Source organism: Ovis aries, chromosome X, assembly GCF_016772045.2.
Source record: "Ovis aries strain OAR_USU_Benz2616 breed Rambouillet chromosome X, ARS-UI_Ramb_v3.0, whole genome shotgun sequence".
Taxonomy (NCBI): Eukaryota; Metazoa; Chordata; class Mammalia; order Artiodactyla; family Bovidae; genus Ovis; species Ovis aries.
Window position 1 is genome coordinate 104,741,599 of NC_056080.1, and position 24,557 is coordinate 104,766,155.

The 24,557-nt window shown below is 42.5% G+C and overlaps 3 protein-coding genes across 6 annotated transcripts in view; 2 read left to right on the forward strand and 1 right to left on the reverse strand.

Moving 5' to 3' along the window:
• Window positions 1–5,365, forward strand: part of ATP1B4 (ATPase Na+/K+ transporting family member beta 4) — a 41,792-nt gene extending 36,427 nt beyond the window's left edge. For all 3 annotated transcript variants that reach the window (XM_015105031.4, XM_027963554.3, XM_060407634.1), the window contains one exon: window positions 2,348–5,365. In XM_015105031.4, the coding sequence (XP_014960517.1) occupies window positions 2,348–2,376 (29 nt within the window). In that variant the 3' untranslated portion in view covers window positions 2,377–5,365. The remainder of the gene's footprint in view (window positions 1–2,347) is intronic.
• Window positions 5,366–7,321: 1,956 nt separating this feature from the next.
• Window positions 7,322–19,858, forward strand: LOC121816033 (testis-expressed protein 13D-like). Its single transcript, XM_042241659.2, has 2 exons — window positions 7,322–8,441; window positions 9,262–19,858. Exons 1-2 carry the CDS (start codon window positions 7,457–7,459, stop codon window positions 9,303–9,305), a joined length of 1,029 nt encoding a protein of 342 aa, XP_042097593.1. The 5' UTR covers window positions 7,322–7,456; the 3' UTR covers window positions 9,306–19,858.
• The window catches only part of LAMP2 (lysosomal associated membrane protein 2), a 38,312-nt gene continuing 32,026 nt past the window's right edge, over window positions 18,272–24,557 (reverse strand). Inside the window, exon 9 of one of the 2 annotated variants that reach the window (XM_042241660.2) lies at window positions 18,272–20,830. In XM_042241660.2, coding sequence (XP_042097594.1) covers window positions 20,688–20,830 — 143 coding nt within the window. In that variant the 3' untranslated portion in view covers window positions 18,272–20,687. Of the gene's footprint in view, window positions 23,668–24,557 lie in introns of both variants that reach the window. The other variant, XM_004022350.6, reaches the window with a different exon arrangement.

A 24,557-nucleotide genomic window follows, 5' to 3' on the forward strand; every position in this document is an offset into this window, starting at 1 on the left:
TGTCCGACTCTTCATGACCCCATGGACTGCAGCCTACCAGGCTCCTCCGTCCATGGATTTTCCAGGCAAGAGTACTGGAGTGGGGTGCCATTGCCTTCTCTGAGGCTATTCACTAGGTACATTGATTCAGGATGAACACAATCACATAGGGAGCTCAAAAAGGGGGCTAGGCCATTGCCTCACAAACAGTGCAAGACCCCACTACCTCTGTAAATTCCTGAAAATTATTTGGTAAACAGAGGACCCCTCCATACCTGACACTGTCAAGAAATAGTTATGAATTCTCAACTTCCACAGTGTTAAAACAAGCCCAGTATCTTTTAGGCCTTTTGGGTTCTGGCGGTTACATACTCCTTATTTACAATTTTTCCTTTAGCCCATTTATGCAATTATTTGCAAATCAGCCCACCTTGAATGGAGCCCCTTCCAACAAAGGCTCTAGATTCTGTCAAAATTGCAATACAACAGCCACTCTCATTAGTGCCCTCCGGCTAGACTCCTTTCACAAATAGAAGCTTTAGCAACCTTCTCTCATGCCTCCTGGCTCCTCTGTCCATGGGATTTCCCAGACAAGAATACTGGAGTGGTTTGCCATTTCTTTTTCCAAGGGATCTTCCCTACCCAAGGATCAAACCCGTGTCTCCTGATTGGCAGATGGATTCTTTACTGCTGAGCCACCTGGGAAGCCCTCAGGCCACCATAGAGTGCCATAATCAACTTCAATTAAATTAAGTGTCGTACACTTTTGTCATCACTCAAACATTGGGGTGAATTATCATGAAGAATCTGACTTTGCTTTTTGATGTTTGACTGCAGACAGTTTTTAGACCTCAACCTTCACTCTCCCCTTGTACCCCCTTATCAGGGAAAGCTAAGAATAAAGCCTCAGTGCTTTCTCCCTTCATGATGGCAAGAGTTTCAAACCACAAGCCCCCACCTACACACAGGAACTGTCACCACAGTCCCAACTCTAACTACAACCAAAATCCCCAGTCAGTCTTTCTTTGCTCTCTCAAGCCATTTTCGGACCAAATTAGGAGGTCTGGCTGTTCTCCCCAGAAAGCTCCTTAATAGAATAAACATTTTCAAACCCTCTTACTGTGCATGTGATGTCATCAGTCTGGACATCTGGACCAAATCTGGGACGGAGGCTCATCCTACATGATGGTCACAACATATGTCTGCCATGTCTCCCCTCCTGGTCTCAAGGTAACTGCTGCAGCTGCAAACAACACAACCCCATACTGGCATCCTAAGGATGAGGGCTCGTGGTAAAAGGTTTTCACTTTATTGGTCCTATATCTAATCGCAAAGGAAAATCTTTCCCTGAAACTCCCAGCAAATTTCCTGATATATCTCACTGACTAGCACAGGGTTACATGTCCACCCCTAAGTCAATCACAAGACCCTGCCCAGGGTTCATACGCCACTGACTAAGCAATGTAGAGGTTCTGTTAGCAAGGAAGAAAGTAGGGTTTGCTGTCCTAGGAATGTTGATACTGTCCATTTTCAGATATGTAGAATTTTTGCAGATGGGTCAGTGTATTTATAGCACCCCACTCCAGTACACTTGCCTGAAAAATCCCATGGACGGAGGAGCCTGGTAGGCTGTAGTCCATGGAGTCGCTGAGAGTTGGACACGACTCAGTGACTTCACTTTCCCTTTTCACTTTCATGCATTGGAGAAGGAAATGGCAACCCACTCCAGTGTTCTTGCCTGGAGAATCCCAGGGACGGCGGAGCCTGGTGGGCTGCCATCTATGGGGTCGCACAGAGTCGGACATGACTGAAGCAACTTAGCAGCAGTATATTTATACAATATTAACTTGCACACTATTTTTCTGATTGGCTATTAGCTTTATCAACTTCACAAAATGAACTGGGGAGCTGCCCATCTTTTTCTATAGTGTGGAATATATATCTTTAACTTACAATATGCATCTTTAATACACTTTTAAGAGTTATTATACTCCTTCATATATAATACAAGAATCTCACAACAAGGAATTATTCTTGGATATGAACCAAAAGTAACATATAAATGTTGGTCCAATCTCTTTGCAGCTATATTTATAAATGAGATGGGTCAATAGTATTCTTTTTGGTACTATATTTTTGTCATCAGAATTTATATGATAATGGCTATGCAAAATGATCTGGGGAGTTTTCCATATTTCTCTATGGTTGAAATGGCATACATCATAATTACCTGGTGTTAAAGGTTAAATAGGAATTACCACAGAATCATTTTTGTGCTTTTAATAACTGACTATTCTATAACTGTGTATTTATAAATTGGAGTGCCCTGAGACTCAGTCCTCTATTTTCTGTTCTCCTCTCTCCCTAGGAGATCTCATTCAAGTCCTTGGTTGTTAAGTACCAAACCTGTATATCCCAGAAGGCCTGCTTGATATCTCTAGTCTGGTCACTAAAAAACATCACAAACCACATCTCCGAAACAGTTGCTCAAACTTAAAAACTAGGGGTCATCCTTGTCTCCTTTTTTTCCTCTTAATCTTTACAACCCCCATCCAAACAATCTATAACATCTCTCAATTTTACTTTCAAAAAGTGACTCTATATGTGTTCAATAGCTACATGTTAAGGGAAGAAAAATGTATGGATCTTACGTTTAAGAGAGATGTCTAGGCTGGGAATACTTTGACTTGTGGTGGATGGAAGCAGAATTCTCAATTACAGAGAGGCTTCCCTGGCGGTCCAGTGGTTAAGACTGTGCACTTCCACTGCAGGTGATGTGGATTTGATCTCTGGTCAGAGAACTAAGATCCCACATAAGATCCCATATGCTGCACAGTGTGGCCAAAAATAATAATAAAATAAAATAAATTTATAAAAATAAAATTGTGTGATTGGGCCAAGATGGCAGAGAAGAAAGACCCTGAGCTCATCTCCTCTCACAGGCACATCAAAATTACAATGATTTACAGCACACCTATCAATGAAAAAGCCCAGAACCTACAAGAAAAGATAATCTACAACTAAAGATATAAATAAGAAATCACAACAAGAGGGGTATGAAGGGTGGAATCCAATATAGTCAAGTCTCATCCCCCCAAGTGGTGACCCACAAGAGGGAGAATAATTATAACTGCAAAGGTTCTCCCCAAGGAGTGAGAGGTCTGAGCCCAACATTGGACTCCCCAGTCCAGGGGTCCTGCATGGGGAAAGATGATCCCCTAGAAGGTCTGGCTTTGAAGGCCAGCTGCGCTCAATTTCCAAAGATGAAGAGGACTGGAGAAAATGGACTCCACTCTTAAAGTGTGCACCCAAATCTTATATGCTCCAGGACCCAGGGCAGAAGCACTAATTTGAAAGGAGCCTTGGTCAGAACTACCTGCTGATCTAGAGAATCTCCTGGAGAGACAAGAGGCAACTATATCTCACCCTGGGGACACAGACACTGGTGGCAGCCATCTCCGAGAGCTCTTTCTACCATGTGGACGCTGGTGCTGGCAAGCACCATTTTGGAATCCTCCGTCTAGCTTATTAGCCTCGGGACCCAGCCCCACTCATGCCCAACAGCCTGTAGGCATCAGTACTGGGATACCTCTGGCCAAGCAACTAACTGTGAGGGGGCACTGGCCAAGCAACTAACTGTGAGGGGGCACAGCCCTATGCACTAGCAGACAGGTTGCCTTAAGATCCTCTGAGCCCACAGCCACCCTTAGACTAGGCCCTGCCCATGAGAGGGCCCAGAAGAAGGCCCAACACACCAGTGCACGTGTAATAGATCAGGGACCATCAGGTTCCTGTGGCCAGAGATCCTGGGACACAGGTCTACCCAACAGTGGGCAGACACCAGCCCCAGAATCCCAGACCCTGCCCAGCAAGAGGCCACTAGCTCCATGAAAATCACAGCCCCTCCAACCTATGTACCCAAGTCACTCACCAGCAGGCCAGCTCCAGCCCTAGTACTAGATGGGCCCAGGCCCTGCCCACCAGCAAGCCTCCTCTAGCCTCAAGACAAGCCTCACTCCCCACAGGTGAACACTAGCCCCAGGAAAACCATAGGCCTGAAGGCTACAGACCCAGATCAATCACCAGCACGACAGAACCAGCACTAGGACGGACTGGGCCCTGGTCCCACCCATAAGCAGGTCAATATAAGCTTCAAGACACTGGGTCTTGCTGCCAGCTGTGTCAGGAACCAATTCTGGGACCCCCCTCCCCCCCTGCAAGGCCCTGTAGAGAGATCCCAGGACCTGGCTTTACCTACCAGCAGGCTGGCACTAGCTCTAGCTAGTAAATAAATGGGACTCTGTGTGACCCCACAGGCGGCAGCCCACCAGGCTCCCCCGTCCCTGGGATTCTCCAGGCAAGAACACTGGAGTGGGTTGCCATTTCCTTCTCCAATGCATGAAAGTGAAAAGTGAAAGAGAAGTGGCTCAGTCGTGTCTGACTCTTCATGACCCCATGGACTGCAGCCTACCAGGCTCCTCCATCCATGGGATTTTCCAGGCAAGAATACTGGAGTGGGGTGCCATTGCCTTCTCCAAATGGGACCTAATTAAACTTAAAAACTTTTGTACAGCAAAGGAAATCACTGACAAAATGAAAAGACAGGCTACTGAATGGGAGAAAATATTTGCAAATGATATGATCAATAGGGGTTAATATCCAAAATATATAAATAGCTCATATAACTCAACAGCAAAAAACAACCCATTCAAAAAATAGGCAGAAGACCTAAATAGTTTCTCCAGAGAAGATATATAGGTGGCCAACAGACCCATGAAAGGATGCTCAACAGTGCTCATCATCAGAGAAATGTAAATCAAAACAATGAGCTACCACCTCACACCTGTCCGAATGGCCTTTGTCAAAAAGGCCAAAAACAACAAGTATTGGTGAGAATGTGGAGAAAAGGGAACCGCAGTACACTGTTAGTAGGAATGTAAATTGCTGCTGCAGCTACTATGGAAAATAGTATGGAGGTTGCTCCAAAAACTAAAAATTGAACTACCAAACGATTCAGCAATTCCATTCCTTGGTATATATCCAAAGAAAATGAAAACACTAATTCAAAAATTCACACGCACCTCAGTGTTCATAGCAGCATTACCTACAATTATTTACAATAGGAAAGATATGGAAGCAACCTAAGTGTCCATCAACAGACAAACTGATAAAGAAGATCTGAGGTACACACACACACACATACACAAATGGAATACTACACAGCCATAAGAAAGAATGAAATTTTGTCATCTGCAACAACGTAGGTGGACCTGGAGGGCAGTATGCTTAGTAAAATAAGTCAGAGAAAGTAAAATACTGTATATTATCATTTATATCTAAAAAATCTGAAAACTAAGGCAAACTAGTGAATATAACAAAAAAGAAATAGAGTCACAGATATAGACAACAAACTAGTGATTACCAGTGGTGAGAGGGAAGGGGGAAAGGCAAGATAGGAGTAGGGGATTAAGAGGTACCAACTATTATGTATAAAATAAATAAGCTACAAGGATATATTTATTGTATAGCACAGGGAACATAGCCAATATTTTATAACCATAAATGGAATATAATCTATAAAAATGTTGAAGCACTGTTATATACCTGAAACTAATATTATAAATCAACTCTCTCTCTACATATACGTGCATATATATAACCAGACAGGATCTAGGGCTGCGACTGGGCATAGACTGTTAAAACTATCACCCCACCATTACCACTATTATGACTTCTATTAGTAGCAATTATGTAATCATTGCAATAAGAATTAACATATTCTAAACATTTTAATCTTTACAACCTTATAAGGTAGCTCCTACCTATATTCCCATTTTACAGCTGATGGGGTTGAAGTCCTGAGAAAATAAAATAACAATATAGGAGTGAATAAGCTCATTCAAGGAGAACATACAGAATGAAGAGGAGGGGTCTGAAGACAAAACTGGGAAAAGACTAACTTTGGAGCCATGGGCAGAGAAGAACAAACAGTCGAAAGAAACAGAAAGATAAGCCAGAAGGACAGGAGGAGCATCAGAAAAATTTGATGTCACAGAAAGCAAGACAGGATAGAGTGAGTGTCAAGGAGGGAATGGTCAAAAGAATCAAAGCCTGCTGCTGCTGCTAAGTCGCTTCAGTCGTGTCCAACTCTGTGCGACCCCAGAGACAGCAGCCCACCAGGCTCCCCTGTCCCTGGGACTCTCCAGGCAAGAACACTGGAGTGGGTTGCCATTTCCTTCTCCACTGCATGAAAGTGAAAAGTGAAAGTGAGGTCGCTCAGTCGTGTCCGACTCTTCGCGACCCCATGGACTGTAGCCTACCAGGCTTTTCCGTCCATGGGATTTTCCAGGCAAGAGTACTGGAGTGGGATGCCATTACCTTCTCCGGAATCAAAGCCTACTGAAAAAAAAAATCATATAAAAACTATCAAAGTATCCACTTGCTTTTGTAGTGAGATAGTGACTACTGGTGACCTTATCAGAGATTTTTCACTCAAGTTTTTGTAGGGTGAAAACCAAAGTGCAGCAGGTTGAGCGGTAAAGGGAGCACAGTGAAGTGGACCTAGTATAGACTATTCTAATGAGAAGAAAGTCCAGGACATAGGTTAGAGGGAGGAAACTATTCCAAGCACACAGGGAACCTGAACAGGCTTGCTGTCTGGGAGAAAAATACCCAGTAGCACAGGGGTGGTTCAGCCTGGCTGAGATGCAGGAAATAGGGGGGTGCGGTGGGGGGAGGGGTGGGAAGACGTAATGAAGTCCCTGAGAAAAAGGAATAGGAGGAACTGGGATCTAGAGCTTGAAGATAGGGTTCAGCAAGGAAAACCAAGGGGCTTCATGGCTCAACCACTTGATTTTCTTGACTAGCCGAACTCCAAGGCTGTCTGCTTTAGGATCAGGAAAGAGTATAGACAGCTTGAAACCATATAGAAAATGTGAGATAGCGGCTGACGTAAAGCGGGAGGGCGCTGAACCAAAAGACCCCACCCCAACCCCAACCCCAACCCCAACCCCCGACCCCCGCGCCCGGCCCACTCAACTGACTCCCAGATTCGAAATTCTTCAGTATCCGGGTGCTTCAGAATCTCTTGGGAATGCAAATTCACTGTGCGGCACACTGCAGTCACTAGCCAGCCCGCCCTGTAGGGGGCGATGTGCCAAGGAAAGTGTGTCCACGATGGATCCAGGAGCAGGCGCCCCACTTCCCGTCATACAGGGGGCGCCATGCCGAGGAGGGGAGCTCCCACCATGCCTTGCAGCCTCACTCGAAGCCCACAGCTCTGATGCGTCACGTGGTGTGAGGAGCCGGTAACCCCACTCTTTGTTAGGGGACTCTTGGGTGTGAGGGAAGGAGGCGAAAGAGGAGGCCAGGACTGAGCTAGGGCTGAAGGACTGAGTGAGGAGCTGAGAGGCGCATCGGTTTAGCGGCCCTCGCCCACCAGAGCTGCTGCGTCTCCGCAGACTAGGCCGCGGAGGTCATGGCCTTAGACGGCGAAGATCCCAGAAGCGGTTTTCGCCACAGCGACGTAGTTACGTTCATCAACCAAGAAGTACTCAGAAACGGCGGCGGCCCAGATTTCTACATGACCTACCGCTCGCGGCCCTGGAATGAGATCGAGGACGAGCTGCAGTCCGTCTTGGCCGACCTGAATATGCCTCGCAACCTCAAGAGGGCCTGTGCCTGGAGCGCGCTGGCCTTGAGCGTGCGGGTGGCCACGAGGCAGCGACAGCAACAGGCCCGCCGCGTCCAGCGGCTGCAGGAGCAGGTGGAGGAGCGTGAGACGGCCACCTGGGCCCTGGCCTCGCAGCTGCAGCGTCTGCGCGAGGAGCATAAGCAGATGATCATGCAGTTGCGCCGCACGCGCCAAGACCTGCAACAGGCGCTGAGCGAGCGCGAGGCCCTGCGCAGGCAGCTGCTGCAGGCCGAGAGGCAGTCCCAGGCGGTCGTAGTCAGCTCTCGATCCCCGCAGCTCCGGGCTGACACGTGGCCCCTGACCGCTGAGGAGCGCAACAAGTTGCTGGTCGCGACCTCGCAGCGCAGACAGCTGGAGGCCCAGAGGGAGGAGGCGCAGAATGCTTCGGCAGGCGGTGTGCAGTACGAGCAAGAAGCCCAGGATCCCTGGGCCCAGGTTTTTCAACCCCCAGCCCCCGTGCCATGCCCCGGGCACATGCCATACCCCATGCCCTTCCCATACCCACCGCCTCCCCCACCTAGGGTACTCTCAGAAGCCGAAGGAGCCGCCGCTGCAGCAGCAGCATACCCGCCCCCCCAGATGCCTGCTGGGGTGATGTGTGCACCTGCTATGTGGCCTGTAGTTGTGTCCCAGGAAGAGGTAGCCCTGCCGTGGGACCAGAGGATCGAAGGCCAAGGGGAAGGTCCCCACTTCGGAGGCCCTGTGGGGTACTTCCAAGATGACTCAATGAATCAACAACCTCAGGATCAGATGCCCAGGACTCCAGATGGTAAGAAAGCCTTTAAACCCTAGGAAGAGGGATCCTCGGGAGGAGGGATTGGGACTGCCTAAAGTACAGAATGGGATTAACTTTTCCTGATGTTTGGCTTGCGATGAATGCAAAAAAATCTAGATACTAACTGAGGTGGGAAGTCTTGCCCCAAAGAAGCTCCTCACTGAATTCAGGGATGTAGAAAAAGAATGGAGACATATTCTAAAGAGAAATCAATTTCTGGAGGTCCCCTTCTGATCAAAAACTTTTATTTACATCATAGAAAATTTGAAAATCCATCAAACAAAAATTTTCATTATCCTACCAATGAGCCATAACCATTTTAACACAACAATATGATTCTACATATGGATCTCTTCCCCTACTTTCATATTATACATGTATACGTGTGTATATGTGTATTGTTTCAAAGAAAGATGAGGTTCTAATGAATATGTTAATTTTTAAAGGAAAATTTCTCCAATGGCATTTAAATTCACAGGTGGTGGACTGTTGATGGCTGCTACTGATCGGTTGACACCTTAAGGTATATGGGCTGATGTGATTAAACATTATTTTTCTCCTTCCTGTATTCTTCTTAGCCCCTCTCCCCCATGATACCAGGTCTTTGGCTGAGAATAACAGTGCTTTTAGAACATGATACATTTTATTCTAGGAACACTGCTTTTCCTTGAGAATACTATCGTTATGCTGTATACTGCAGCCATGTTCATATTTGTTCCTGGATTTGTTTTTTTGTTTTGTTTTGTTTTTTTCCTTGATTTGTTTTTATAACATTCATTGGTTTGGGCCTGTTCTTTGTGTCTCTAAACTCCAGGATCTTCATCTGAGGCTGAAGGAAGTCCAGCTCCCTATGTGTGAATCACCACGAAATGCCCTTCCAGCTCTCAGCAGCCTTTGCCTCAGTGAGATGTCAGCTGGGTGGAGCAGAAAAAAAGAATGAAGAATCAGAGGAAAGAAGACATTCTGACACACATCTTGTAACAAGGGAGGGCAGACAAGATTTTGTTAAGCTTAATGCATCTGTTGAGGAAAAGGGAATGACAAAGTTTCAAAGAGGGGTGGGAATGTAGTATTAAATTTTAGGGATTTAGCAAGTTTGTCAAATTGCATTCATTAATTCATTGAACAAGCAGTTTTTGTCAGCATGTACTAGGAATTACTACTGTATGTTGTTATCTGGTGCACACATTTTAATTCAATTGGATGAAAGAGGCTACATGACAGGAGAGAGCCTAATTTGGCATACCAATTATACCAGGTATGACTTCTTTGCCTTACATATAGTGTGGCTTTTAAGTAAATCCAATTGAAATAAAGTCAAGATTCATTTCTAGAGTTCTGGGAGCAAAATCAGAATTTCATGGAAGAATCTGAATGACTGAACTGCTCATCACATTAATCCCAGTGGAAATAAATGAGCAGGGGCATATATTGGGAATGTAGCCTCACAAAAGTACAAGCAGGACTTTTCTCATACTCCTGCTGATTCCCCCCTGAGAAGGGCAACTTTTCCTAGTTTTCTGAAAGACCACTGGGTTGTCTTGCTACACACTCAAGCCCTCCGCCTCAGGCTTCTCCCATCCCAAGCCCTTCTTCAGTCAAGAGTAGATGAAGAATAACATGTATTTTCTAGGACAGGCATTGTGCTATGAATTGTGCTTTCTTGAACTAGATTAAAAATAGAACTGGACTGGGTTAGGCACTCTTGAGAATGCCCCTGGGCCTTTCTCTTCCACTTGGTGTCTTCAGGCACTCTGCTCCTCTGAGGCAGCTGCTGCAAGCCAGGGGGAGCCAGGGTCCGCCCAGGGGCTGGAAGTCAGTTCAGGCTCCAGTCTGAACAAGAGGTGTCCTCAAGTTTCCCCAGGAGATTACAGCTCACCAGGATCAGCATTTGTCAGAGGTGTTCTGCTTCTAACTAGTAATAGAGTATTCACTTACCTGCTGTGTCTTCTGTGTTGTGTGTACCGAGGGGCAGGTTTGCTCAGAAGTGGTTTAAATCTGCCTCTTCGCTCCATCCCACTGAGGTGACTAGAGAATGCCATCTCATTCGCTATTGAAGGGCCCCTGCTCTTCCTGCGGGTTACTCAAGAACTGGGGGGAGGGACTTCCGTGGGGTCTTCAGTCCATTGTAATTGTCCCTGCTCCCCTCACTGTCCATTTCCTTGAAGGTGGGCTTCTCTGCTACTCTTGGGCCCATGGGGCACGAGAGGAGAGGTGAGGTGAGGTGAGGAGGGGGCTTCTGCGGAGGCTGGGATGTGTCCAGCTTCCCTGTCTGCACCAAGAAGCCATTTCCCTGAGGCCCTGTCTCCCAGAAGTGCCTTGAGCAGAAATTTATGCCCTGCAGGGCCCTCTCCCCTCCCTCCTATGCACAATCCCATCAAGGTGCTCAGGATTCTGGAGAAGAGCCAGGTTTAGCCAATTGGCTAATGTGGCAAATGTTTCCAGAGGCAAAAGGGGTGGAGTCTGGCTCCCTGCTTGGTGTAGAGACACATAGGGCAGAGAAAAGACATGAAGCTGCCCCACCAGCATCCTCGCTCCCAGGGTCCTGATGACTGGGAGGCCTTGGTTATTTGGGAAGGTGCTGGGGAGGAAGGGGACCATCGAGGGCATCATCACAAAGCCAAGTTTTCTGGGTTGGAGGCTGGTTTTGTGATACACTAGTGTATGCTGATTACTCCCTGGAATTCTGGGAGGACAGGGCACAGATGAGATGGGAATACTATAGTACATTTTAATCTGGCGGTTCTCAATGCATGGCTTGTGAACTAGCACCATCAGGATCAACTGGGAACTTAATCACAAATGCAAATTCTCAAGCTCTACATCAGACCTCCTGACTCCAGAAGTTGTGGGGGGTAGGGTCTAACAGGTGTTTCTGGTGCTTACTAAAGTTTGAGAACCTTTGTTTGTACCCATAGTGTAATGGGAACAAATCACCCTGGATCTCATTATGGCTGGCTCACTTAAGGCTCCACAACACACTGATGTCCATTGGAATGTCTGTAGAACTGTAAGAAACCAGACTCTCCAGGTACAACTCTTCTGTAGCTCAATATAATCACCTAATGTTTCAGGGCTGACTTTTTTCTATAGCAACCTGCATGAATCTTTGGCCAGAATCATTAAGGTTGGCTGTGCCCAAGCTGGACACATGCAGGTAAAGGCACTAAATTGTTTAAGAGCCTGGGTGACTGGGCTCATACACCTGCTCTACCAATTACTAGCTGTGTAACCTAAAACAAGCTACTGAATTTCTCTGATCCCCAAAAAGTGTCAGCTCCCTTCCCCCACCATTAGGATCTCTGTGATGATGGGGTAATGGGTATAAAGGGTGCCCATGGTGTGACTTCTCATACCACAGAGTGGCCACCATGTAACACTGTATGGCTATTCTCATTGGTGACAGCTCTGTAAAGTATAGGTATAATAGATGCCTCTGTTAATAGTTCTTCAAGGAGGATATTTTACTCCCATTTTAACAAATGTGGCAACTCAGTAAGTTACCCAAAGTCATTTAGTTGGGAGTTGGTCAAGCGTGGGTTCTAACCCCAGTCGTCTGGCACTGAACTCCATGCCCTTTCTGCTATATCAGAACCTCAACCTTGTACCCTTACCAGTTACTAGCAGTTAACAGGGTCTGTCAATACCTTGCTGGATGTATCTGACTATAATGGAAGGACTCTGAATCGTAGAGCCAGTCTGGTGGAGAGGGAAGTGAGTGGAGGTGCCCAACGAGTCAGGGTTGGTTGTTGTGGAGTGTTGATGCTACAAAAGAAGGTGCTGGAAGGAGTGTGGACATGGCTTCTAGGGGTGTCAGCCTGCTGAAAGTTACAGGGAGAGTGATGCAGAAAGCGGAGCAGCATAGGGTGGCTGCTACGCTCCCCACTCCACCTCCACAGAGCCCCTTGCCATGAACACTTCCACTCCCATTTGTTTCATACAGCTGCAGAAGTAGTGGCTCCAAGCTGACCCTTCCTCCGGGGGCCTCTGCAGGCAGCGAGTGTAGGGATGGGGAGAAGCCCCGCTCAGGTGTCGCTGCTGCTGCTAAGTCGCTTCAGTCGTGTCCAACTCTGTGCGACCCCAGAGATGGCAGCCCACCAGGCTCCCCCGTCCCTGGGATTCTCCAGGCAAGAACACTGGAGTGGGTTGCCATTTCCTTCTCCAATGCGTGAAACGTGAAAGTGAAGTCGCTCAGTCATGTCTGACTCTTGCGACCCCATGGACTGCAGCCCACCAGGCTCCCCCATCCATGGGATTCTCCAGGCAAGAGTACTGGAGTGGGCTGCCATCGCCTTCTCCGTCAGGTGGTGCAGGAGGCAACAAAAGACCGCTCCATGATAGGTGTGCTGCACCCTTGTTACAGGTGAGAGCTGTACCCAGTGCATGGCAAATGCCAGCTAGCCAGACTAGCGAGCAATGTTCAAGTTTCCTCTAATAAGAACAAGTTTCAAATGAGGGCAGAGCCCTGATACCTGGCAGGAGTGGAGGCTTTGTTCTCTCACCGAGTCAACCCTTATTTATGAGCAAGATGCAAGAGAGAACCAAGGAGATTCATAACTCACTCTCTTGGGAAATTATTTTCCTGAGGTCTTTTCTGACTGTCAAAGTAAGCTGGATTCACCACAACAGAAGAAGGAAAAGCAATTGAAACCACGTACAATCCCCAAACCTGGAGGTAACTACTGTTTATAATGTATTTACTTTACATACACACACACTTAAGAGTATTGAGAACCACATATTTATATACACCAAGACACAATATGGTACCTATGTTTTTTGAAGCCTCCTCAACTGTAAAAGTAGTGACTCAAATTTGGATCCCTTCTTGGTGGGCTCTGTACCCCACATGCAGAAGATACAGGAATTGACAGAAGCACTTTTTGGGTGGCAGAGCAGTTACAGATACATAGAGATTTATTTACCAAAACAGATTAATTCAGTACATATTCCTTTCCTGCATCTGTTTCTCACTTAGCAGTAGGGCACATTGTCTCATATCTGAATTATCTGAGAATGTAACTTTAAACGGTCATGTAAAATGCTGTCATGTCAGCGTTTCAATTTATTGTACTTAAGGAGTTCTCACTGGGCATTTAGATTGTTTTCAAATTTTCATTTCACTCTCAACAATATTAGTGTGCAGAGTCTTCTGTACCATGCCCAAGAATAAATATGAATGTGAAAGTCGCTCAGTCATGTCCGACTCTTTGCAACCCCATGGACTATACCATCCCTGGAATTCTTCAGATCAGAATACTGGAGTGGGTAGCCTTTCCCTTCTCCAGGGGATCTTCCTGAACCAGGGATCAAACCCAGGTCTTCCACATTGCAGGTATTCTTTACCAGCTGAGCCGCCAAGGAAGCCCTGGAGTACTGGAGCGGGTAGCCTGTCCCTTCTCCATCTTCCCAATGGGTCTCCTGCACTGCAGGTGGATTCTTTACCAGCTGAGCTACAAGAAGAAAACCTAATAGTAAATATAATCATTTAAAAAATCTTAACCAGTTTGAAAGATCTTAGTTTGACTTGCATTTCTTTGCTTACATAGAAAGATGGAGTATTTTTTGAAATTACTTATCCATTCGTATTTCTTCTGTCATGATTTATTCATGTCCTAAGTGTACGCATGGAATACTCACCTTGCTTTTATTTGATAGTAAGGATATTAACCTAACCCTATGTCATAATTAGGATGCCAAGTATTTTCCCTTGTTTGTAGATTATTTTTAAATTTGTGTGTGGTGGCAATTTGATATAAGTATTGGTACTTATGAGGTAGGTCTCAATGTATTTTTCCCCCAAATAATCAACCTAGTAGCTCAGTATCATTTTTCAATGTTCCAGTCTTTCCCCACTGATCTGAAAGGACCATCTTTATCAAATACCAAATACAGTGTGTGTATATGTTGTCCATTGAATTGTTGGTCTGTTATTATATCCATCTAACACTTGATCTGAGCTTTATAACACATCTTAATAAATGCAGTAAAGTTATCACTCATTTTTTTCTAAATTTTCTTAGTAGTTATCACCTGTTACATTCTCAGTTGAAGCTTTATAATTTAACTCTATTCCTGAGTCTCAAATGTACTTCTTCCACTGGATTCTGTGAGACTTATACAATCACTTCATAATTCATTGCTCTTTTTATTACCTAGTTTGAGTGGATTTCTACTCCTTAAGGCTTTATCTCAGCCCTATTCTCTCTTCTGCCTGTCCTAGTAGCTCAGACGGTAAAGCGTCTGCCTACAATGTGGGAGACCCGGGTTCGATCTCTGGGTCGGAAAGATCCCCTGGAGAAGGAAATGGCAACCCACTCCAGTATTCTTGCCTGGAAAATCCCATGGACCGAGGAGCCTGGTAGGCTACAGTCCATGGGGTTGCAAAGTCAGACACGACTAAGCGACTTCACTTTCACTTTTCATTCTCTCTTCACTTCCTCTTTCCATGATCTTGTCTAAACATGTGACATCTTTCATCTTTAGCAAAAAGATTCCAACCTATATGATTTTTTAAAAGCTCATGTTTATGTGAGCTTACTTTGTAAATTTGGTGGCATTCTTACTTAATTCCCTTTAAAATCCTACAAGATAGTAAGTAGAAGACAGTACCATCTCCATCTTACAAATGGAGAAACCTTAGCTTAGAGAGGTTGAATGACTTGTCCAAGTTACTTATCACCCTGTTGTGTGTCAAGAACAAGGATGCAAATTCTTTTCTGATATACCTGCCATGCTATGCTATGTAGCATTTAAAAAGAAGGAAACATGAATATTAAATACTGTCTGCTTTAAAATGGAAAATCACAGCCGCCAGACTTGTTTTTGGAATTGAAGATGACACAAGAAGCAGTATGTCATACTGAGGGGAAGTTGTAATGGTAGCATGCGTACGGCTTGGCTCTGAATCCCAGATGCATTCAGTGGATTAATGGTAGGTGTTATAATGCAGGAGTAGTACTCTCTACAGTGCCTGATGCATATCAACTCTAAGATGTACATTTTTTTCACATTTTTGAAAACAGTAGGCCTCTCACAGTTTAAGGAGTATTTATCTTACAACCGATAGCATCTTAGATTTGAGTAAAACAGGCATTAAGGAGTTAGTGTTTAGTTATTACTACAAAAAATGACCACTTATCCATCAGCAAATATTTATTCAGTGTGAACCGTGTGTCAGGCACTAGAGACTGGAACAGCCTAGTAAACATTGCAGATTCCTGCTTTCATGAAGTTTACCTTCTAGTGGGAAGCATACATGAAATACAGATTAGCAAGTAAAATAAATAGTATGTCAAATGGTAACGGGTGGAAGTAATCTAAGTGAAATAGACTAAAGGGGATGGGAAGTGGTGTAGGGGGGAACACTGGAGTTATAGAGTGGTCAAGGAATGCTTCCCTGACTAGGTGACATTTGAAGAGACCTAAATGGGACTAGAGGATGAACCGTGAGGATAGCTAGGGGATCTTTCCAGGCAGAAGGTGGAGCAAACACAAGGGCCTCGAAGGGAAGACACCCTGAGAGTCTCTGAGAAGTAGCAAGAGGGCCAGTATGGCTGGAGAGGAGGGAGTACAGGAGAGCAGATAAGGTGGGAGCGGAAGAGTTGCACACTATGGCTGGAAAATAAGGAGGTGAATAAGGGCTTCCCCGGTGGCCCAGCAGTAAAGAACATGCTTGCAATGCAGAAGACATGGGTTCGATCCCTGATCAGGAAGATCCCCTGGAGAAGGAAATGGCAACCCACTCCAGTATTCTTACCTGGAAAATCCCATGGACAGAGGCACCTGGCAGGCTACAGTCCATGGGGTCACAAGGAACTGGACATGACTGAGCAACCAACAACAAATGTGAATGAGGATTTCTTTAAAAAAATTTGTTTATTTAATTGGAGGCTAATTACAATATTGTGCTGTTTTTTGCCATACATCGACATGAATCAGCCACGGGTATACATGTGTTCCCCCATCCTGAACACCACCCCCCACCTCCCTCTCCACCCCATCCTTCTGGGTTGTCCCAGAGCACCAGCTTTGAGTGCCTTGCTTCATGTATCAAACTTGTACTGGTTCTCTATTTTACCTATGGTTGATACACATGTTTCAATGCCCTCTCAGAAAGGCTCTAGATAGTGGGAGGAACTGCATACTGGGGCTCAGAACCACCCAGCAAGGACTGCCAAGTGTCATGGCTACACTGCACTTAAAGTTAAGGGATGGCTGGGGGGTAGGGATGACATTAATTTAGGTAAAGTAAGGAGACAGATCCATTTAGTCTCTTAAACACACTAATGCACGATCAGAATGATTCATGGTGCAGAACAATTTGAGGACAGAATGATAATGATACGTGATCAGAATAACTAGATGAGGCTACTCTGAAAAACAGTGACATTCAGGGCTTAAGATCTCTAACGAGGTGCAGCACAAACTGGCCTTGGTTTGATCTTTCACAACGCACACTGCCACCACATTCACTCTCGCTTCAACTGGGCTGAACTAAAGTTATTTTAAGAATACTGAAGAACATTTATAGGGTGACTTCATGCAGGACAGAAGACTATAGGGGTCAGATTTCTGTAACCATTTAATGTAAGGTATGTTTCTTTTTAATCTATTCTTTCTTAGAAGCCAAGATGCATGGTGGTGAAGAGCACGATCTTTGAAGGCAGACAGAACTGGGTTCAAATGTCAGTTTCATCACTTACTCTTTGTGGGACTTTTGTTAAATAACAGCTCAAACCTCAGTTATCTCTGGAAACTGGGAATGATAGCACTCAATCTCAGAGCTGCTGTGAGGATTAAGTGAATGAAATGTGTGTATGAAGTGCACAGGACTGTAATTGCCCAATAAAACTATAGCTGCATTTTCCTACTAAAAATGAATTGGATGCCAAGATTTTTCCTGTTCACACTCTCTTGAAACAGAGGGACTCAAATTTACACTGCCATCAAAATACAGTAAAAAGACAGTAACAGCAAAGAGAAAGCAAAACATTTCCTTATAATTCTAAAGGCTGTTCTAGCACTTAACAGTATACACACTGAACTTAAAAGAGATGGACCTCCACATTGACTTTTTAGATGGCAACATATATGGAAACACTCTACTTGCTATCTATAAAGTGCTTCTTTCAGAGGTTTTGTGAGGTGCAGAGTTATGAAATATATTCAGCTGAGAGAAGACAGACGACCCCGCCCCCAGTCCCACAAATGCAAGGTAAGGTTATTTTTTTGACTGAATTAAAGCCCATTAAACATTTAACAATCAGAAAATGAAACCCTGTTACTCAGAACTATGGAGAGATGCTAAGTTCAATTCCTTCTCCCACCAAAAATGTCTCTCAAGTAAAAAGGAATGTGTGCCATTTAATCCAGTCATATAACATTTGAGCATTAGACTGGATTATCAGGAATTCAAAAGGAATTTTCAGAAAATGGATAGCTCCTCTTCTGCCCGTCATATCCCTGAGGTGTTTATCTTTACTCAGAATAGAACCAATTTCAACAGTGAATAGTTTATCGAAGCAGACAGATATACATATTAAAAGTACAATTACTATGAAGCTCTTAAATTTGATTTTTATATTTTATTTTCAATATCTTCTTGGAATTTTCATGACCATATAGGTCCCCATATTTGAGATGTCTACATTACAGGTTCTAATGCCTTAATGACTGCCCTATGTAAATTTGCAGACCTATGAGATTATGTAAGTCCTATTGACAATTCAAGAGACAAAAATTTGAGGAACTCAGTTATACAAACCAATCCAACCTCTGAATACTGAGAACATGGAATAAAAATGAAGTTACCCATAGTAATATAGATTGAATGATCTTTATTGTATTTTAATCCACCGATCTAAAATTCACACATATCAGATGAAACAGGAGTGCCACAGTATGCTTTATTTTGTAGGTATTAATTAGTTCACTATATTGATATATCCAAAACTTTAGGTAGCAGCAAGCATCAGTTCTTCCAAAGAAGCTCAGGTGAAAATAATTCTTTATATTCATGAGTTCAAAGCCCCACTATCTGATCCACTGTTGTACAAACAAAAATGAACTGAGCTCATTCAGTTCATAGATTTGGGGCTTCCTGTATTTTACTGGAATTGAAGCAGTTTTTGTTCTAACCATTTGATAATTTTATATTTTAATTAATCTTAATTCTCAAGAATTAAACGTTTGCTAATTATCTAAGATAAAACCATGATACTCTTTGAAGAATTAATGTTAGTCTCCTACTCAACAGGTAGAAAACTTTTAAATGAACCCATACTTCTAAATGTATCTGAATTTTCCAACCCATATACCTGGCAAGGTCACAAGCTGATTTAAATAACCTGGCTTTTAGACAATCATCTCAAAAATATTTATTGAAACAAAGCCACTGTTCTTTATGGTGCCATCACTCTGACTAAATAACAGCTAATCAATTGTTTTCACACATACAAAAAAAACCATTTTAGAAGAAAACATTCTTTATATACTTAGCAAATCGAGGAGAGCTCAAGTCTGCGAGTCAGAACTAGAAAGTTCTAAGGGAAGTGTAGTTGAGCATTCTGACTTTCTACTCCAGTTTGGAATATATGCCTTTGAGGTGCACATGTAAAGACAGTAAAGAAAGATGTTGATGATTTTTTTTTTTTAATGAAAGTTTCCAGTCCCGATTATTGGCGGAGTTCTGGCATCACTTAATGGCAGCAACACAGTGGAGAGCATCTGCACTGTGCTGAGAGGTAGATGGGGATCTTATCCTTAGATTTAATAAGAAACTTTATTTAAGGTTTAAGCCTAATTTTTTAATCCAAGAAAGTTTTTAAAGCGAAGACAGATCTTTGGAAGATGCTTGTTTTTTAGTTACATGAGAGAAAATAGCTTGATAAAATCAGCATCTGTCTTCATGGGAATCACACGAATCACACGTGTGCAAAGCTGCACACTAGAGAGATACAGCACTGTGCTTCCAAATCACAGGGTGATTCAATAGCCTGGCCAATCAAGCAGACACTGGGAGGAAAGGCCTCTAGTATCTGACTCTAGCAGCCAGAGCCATCAGAGGTCCCTACAGGGATACAAGTCTGTTATCAAGATCAACAAATTTACAGAATATTCCTGGTCCAGCTTTGGCTAGGCAGCCATTTGACTGATGATACTTCAGGGCCCACTAGTTTCTAGAGTTAGCACTTGCTGTTGTAAGAAAAAGAAACCAACACATTAAAAATTTATCAATTAGAACTTATTCATACAGGGGACGAGAGTGCAGACGGCACATAAAATGAAGCTTCGTCTTGTTCTTTTTTAGCGGAGGATGAAGTAACTTTCTGAACAAGGTAAGGCTCCATGAGGAAAAAAAATTTTTAATTCATAACTCTAAAAAAAAAAAAATAACCCAGGGAATTCCCTGGCGGTCCAGTGGTTAAGACTCTGCACTTCCACTGCAGAGGTCAAGGGTTCAATGCCTGGTGGAAGAACTAAGATCCCTCGTGTTGTGTTGTGCAGTACGGCAAAAAAATTTGGTATGAACACCTTTAAAAAAAAAGGGTTGTAGATCTTACTTCAACCTTCAGCATAAATGGCAAGTCTGAGATAGTCAATATATTCCAAACTCTAGTAGGAAAAAAAAGATGTCCTTGTTAAAATAGAGTAGCCACTAATTGTAATTAAGAAAACAGCCAGACTTTTGCTATTAAATACAATATTGGGAAAACATTCCTTTCTTTCTAACTAGCAGAAAAATTAAGATTTAAATAATCTTGGGAAAACTAAGTCTGATGACAAACCAAATTTTATGTTTGCCACCAATGAAAATGAATTCCATTATGTTCTTGAATTTATTTTCTGAAGCAAGTTAAATTCTCCAACAGCTTTGATTTTGCAAATAATGTCAAAGAGGCAAAATACAAGTAACTGCAACATATAAAATTACCCTTCAATAGCAATGCTTTCATAATTGGAGTCAGAGGCTTAAAATCATTATTTACTAAAAAAGATACTGTAAGCCACAATTTTTCTTTCAATTACACTTTTACAAAGGAACAAAAAATAGAAAAAAAAACAAAACAGAAATTGGTCCTAAGAGTGCTACTCATGCCCAAGTTAGTTAGCAAACTCACTGAGGTTAATCTGCATATCCCAAACAATTGCACAGCATTTCCTGGCTTTTAGCCAATGGAAGACATAACTTCTCATAGCCAAAAAATAAAAATAAAAGAACCTACTAGATTTAATTGATTACACAGATTGATAACCAGTACGACTTTTCCTTCTTCCAATCATATAAGAGATAAAGACAACAATTATAAGGAAGCCCAAGGCCACACCCACTGCAACAGGAATAAGAAAGTTGAGGTCAGAGTCAGCAGAACATTCTTCAGCTGTCAGAAAAGAGACAGAAAGCAAGGAAAGGAAATTAGTAAGGAATGCAATTAAGCAGAAACAAGCAAACAAGAAACAAGCATTTTGAATGTGTACATAGGTTAGTCTTTTAGAGCATTATCCCATCTATTTTTACTATATCCACCCAAATATTAACATTTCCAACTAACCAATCCTCCTGTATCTCACTGTCACTTCATCTTTATTCACACCTAATTCCTCAGTACAAAAACTGTTAAGGGGACAACAGGAAAGAGTCTGAAACAAAGAATTGTGCTTAGGCAAAACCAATACAGTATTATAAAGTAAAATAAAGAAAAAATAAAAATTAAAAAAAATAATAATAAATTAAAAAAAAAAAAAGAATTGTGCTTGCCTATTATGGGAAGACTTTATGCTGAATTGTCTAATAGCACCACAGGAAAAAAGAATAAAACCACCACCTGTGTATTTCCCCACTCCCTTCCTACCTTGCCATAACTGTCGTGAAAATATAAAAATTCTGAATGAGTAATAAAATTCAAGTTAAAAAGGATTTATGATCAAGAAAATGCAATATAATGTTTTTCATACAAGCATTAGGTAACTATCAGGTTATATTATTTTTTGCTGAGCAGTGGCCTGGAATAAAAGCAGAATCCAGTGGACACCACTGGACCACCAGGAAGGCTGTGTGCACGTGCGGTATAGATTCTGAGTTCTGGACTGAGTGGATTGAGACAGAACTGAGTTTAAATCTTGACTCCTTCAAGCACTAGCTAAAGGACCTTGGTCAAGTAATTTAAACTGAGCTTCACTTTCCTCATCTATAAAAGGGGGATAATACCTACATTATAAGGTATCTGAGGATTAAAAACAATTATATTTCTAAAATATCTGATACACATCAGAAGGTCAACAAGTGTTTACTCCCTTCTCTTTTCCTCCCATGTTTGTGATCCCATCCAAGGAGATTTTAGGCTTTGAAAATAGCAAACAGATCAAAATAGGAGGCATTCAAAAAGCTAACATTACCTTCAAAAATATTTAAGCAAAGTTGGTGTCATATATCATTTACTGGAAGTAATTAGCACAGAAACTCAAAGTGTCCAATGCTAATCTCATAGTTTCAAGTTTAAACCAGTTTTACTATTGAGTGATTAGATTTCATTGGGATTCTTTTAAATAAAAATGGTAATAATGCTTTTGTTGTCCACTAGATATATAACCTCAGTGAAGGCACTTCTGTAAAAATTACGGGGTATAGAGTAAATAGTCTTTAAGGTCCTTTATAAATCTCATGTACATAACAAATGTGGTATTTGGTGTGATTTATGATCGAACAATAACTTGCTTTTTTACTCTAATTTTATCTTTTTCTCCTCTTGCATTTTTATCATGCATAAAAAGTTGCTACTGTTCTGAATATATAATATGAATTTCAGCAATGACAATAGCTTTTATTAAAAGGATTTACTGTATTTTACTGAAAGCTTTGAGACTGATAGCTGAGTGCCAAAATACTGATTAGTGAGTTATAAAAATTCTGAACAAGTCAAGATATACGTAGAATGAATTAATAAAATAATCACTTCAATGTGAAATTCTCAAGCTTCCTTTTTACTTGTCTATACATTCAGTATCTGTGCTGCACTTCTAACATGGAGCATGCTTCGATAGGGGCTGATTCTCTGGCTCATTTTAACGCCAACAGCTTCTCTCTACACTCCCATCTATGCTCTGCCCCACAGGGGATGTCTTGGAAAAACTAAGAGCCTAGTTGCTATGCCTCACTGCCTGCCTTTTGAGATTGCTGTTAGCTTACATTTCATAAGTACCAGTCTGATGACAACACTAAATAGATTTTAATGCTCCAGAGATCAACAAGATGAGGTAGAGAAACACAACACAATCTCTCCCAATTAGTTCATAGAATATTTCTATCTTTCAGTGCTAATTGGGCATCCAAGGAAGAGAAAAACACTTTAAAAAAAAAAAAAAAAGGTAAGTGGTCAAACATATTTGAATCTTTTCAGTCTATACTGGTGAAAAAGAAACATTTTTTTTAAAAAGCTCTTAATTCTGAAGCCAGTTTAAGCTCTGTTGTGGTCTCTTGGGTCTGTTTTATACCTAGGGGAAAATCACAAGCCTAAGATACTGACTTCAGCTTCAAAGAAGTCAGCAAAAGTCACATAAAATGCTGATACTCCTGAGGACATTCAACTGAAAACCAAGTTTAAGCATATGATGGGCATTTATGCCACATCAACATTTATTTAATTAACTATATGCAAAGTGATGAGTTTAAATCAGGATAGTTCTTATACACTGAAAACAGAACACCGGTAGTGAAACAATATTTATTAATTCCATGAAGAGACAACTACACATTCAACCTCCATAATGGCCACGTTACTAAGTTTCAGGCATCTTAGGTTAGAATCCAAATTTGGCCAAGGCTTCTTAAGATAGACCTTGACACACTGCACACCCATGTTCTTTTCAACAAATTTGTCTTCAGGACCAGTTAACACGACGCTTTTTCAATTTTAAGCTGTTCTATTTACAGTTTTTACTAATAAAGAATGATCTCAATATGCTGGGACTGATTTAAGACTTAAAAGTTTTGCTATCTTCACAAAATATTTCAAAACTGAAAAGGAAGAAAATCTTGTTATGCGCATGTATTTTTATACAATCAATCAGAAAGCAGGTTTCTAAAATTGCTCATATCCAGCATGATGGCGCTTGAGACCAATAAAGTAAGCCAGCAACACTAGAATAAGCACTCCTGCCAAGGCTGCTCCCACCGCTATGGGCACAAGGAAGTTGTCGTCATCTGCACTGCAGTCTTGAGCTAGATGTGGAGAAAGGACAATTGAGAACAAAAACAGTGACAACATTTCTAATGTGTACACTTTAAGTTAAAATGACAGTTCTTCCCAACACACACATTCGTTTTTCACACCCAGACAACAAATCACTGGCACTCATTACCAGCAGATGAGATGTCCCACGAAAGTGATTTTCCAAATAACCAAAACGTTTAAGTACCGCCTCCCTCCTACGAATGCAGTCATTTTGGATGAAAGACATAAAACGGTCACCTACTTCCCAGATTTCTTAAATGGAAGATAATGGATAAATATATTTAGCCTTGATGATCAAGCTGTGAGCTTTCAGAAGCAAACCGTTATGAAGTTGAAGAAGCATAGTGCCAGGTGCCCCGCAGATTGGGAAGCAATAATGAAATGAGCCAAATAACCAACTATACAAAGCAGATAGAAGACTCAATGCAGAGCAATACGCGGTCACTTAGTAGTAAGGAAAGGTATCAACCGGCCCGGATTAAATAACTGTTAGCCTCAAGATTTCAGTCTGGTATAGGAGTCAGACAAGAGAATCAGTGGTTGCAATTTCAAAATGTGCTATAACAGGGACAGGGAACACACAAAGTGTCATCGAATTTACTCAGCCTTGTTACCCAAGACACAGTTTGAAAAAGGTGACACTAGAGCTGAGATATTAAGAATGAATAAGAATCAGCTGTGCATGTAACGGGTAAAGGGCAGTCCAGGTATAGAAAATAGCACAGACAAAAATATGGACCTATGGATGGTAACAAAACACAGGGCTTTGGGTAAAATGTAAGCAGGCTGGCATAGCTAAAACAATGGATTAAGAAATCCTCTTGGAAAAGAGGTGGAAACAGGATGCTAGGACCAGCTTACAAAGGCATTGTATGCT

What these genes read in the sequence shown, in the direction of transcription:
- LOC121816033 (XM_042241659.2), top strand. Translation starts at nt 7,457, where the DNA reads ATGGCCTTAGACGGCGAAGATCCCAGAAGCGGTTTTCGCCACAGCGAC. An exon ending in GATGCCCAGGACTCCAGATG is followed by an intron (nt 8,442 to 9,261) that starts GTAAGAAAGCCT and finishes TCTAAACTCCAG; the next exon opens with GATCTTCATCTGAGGCTGAA.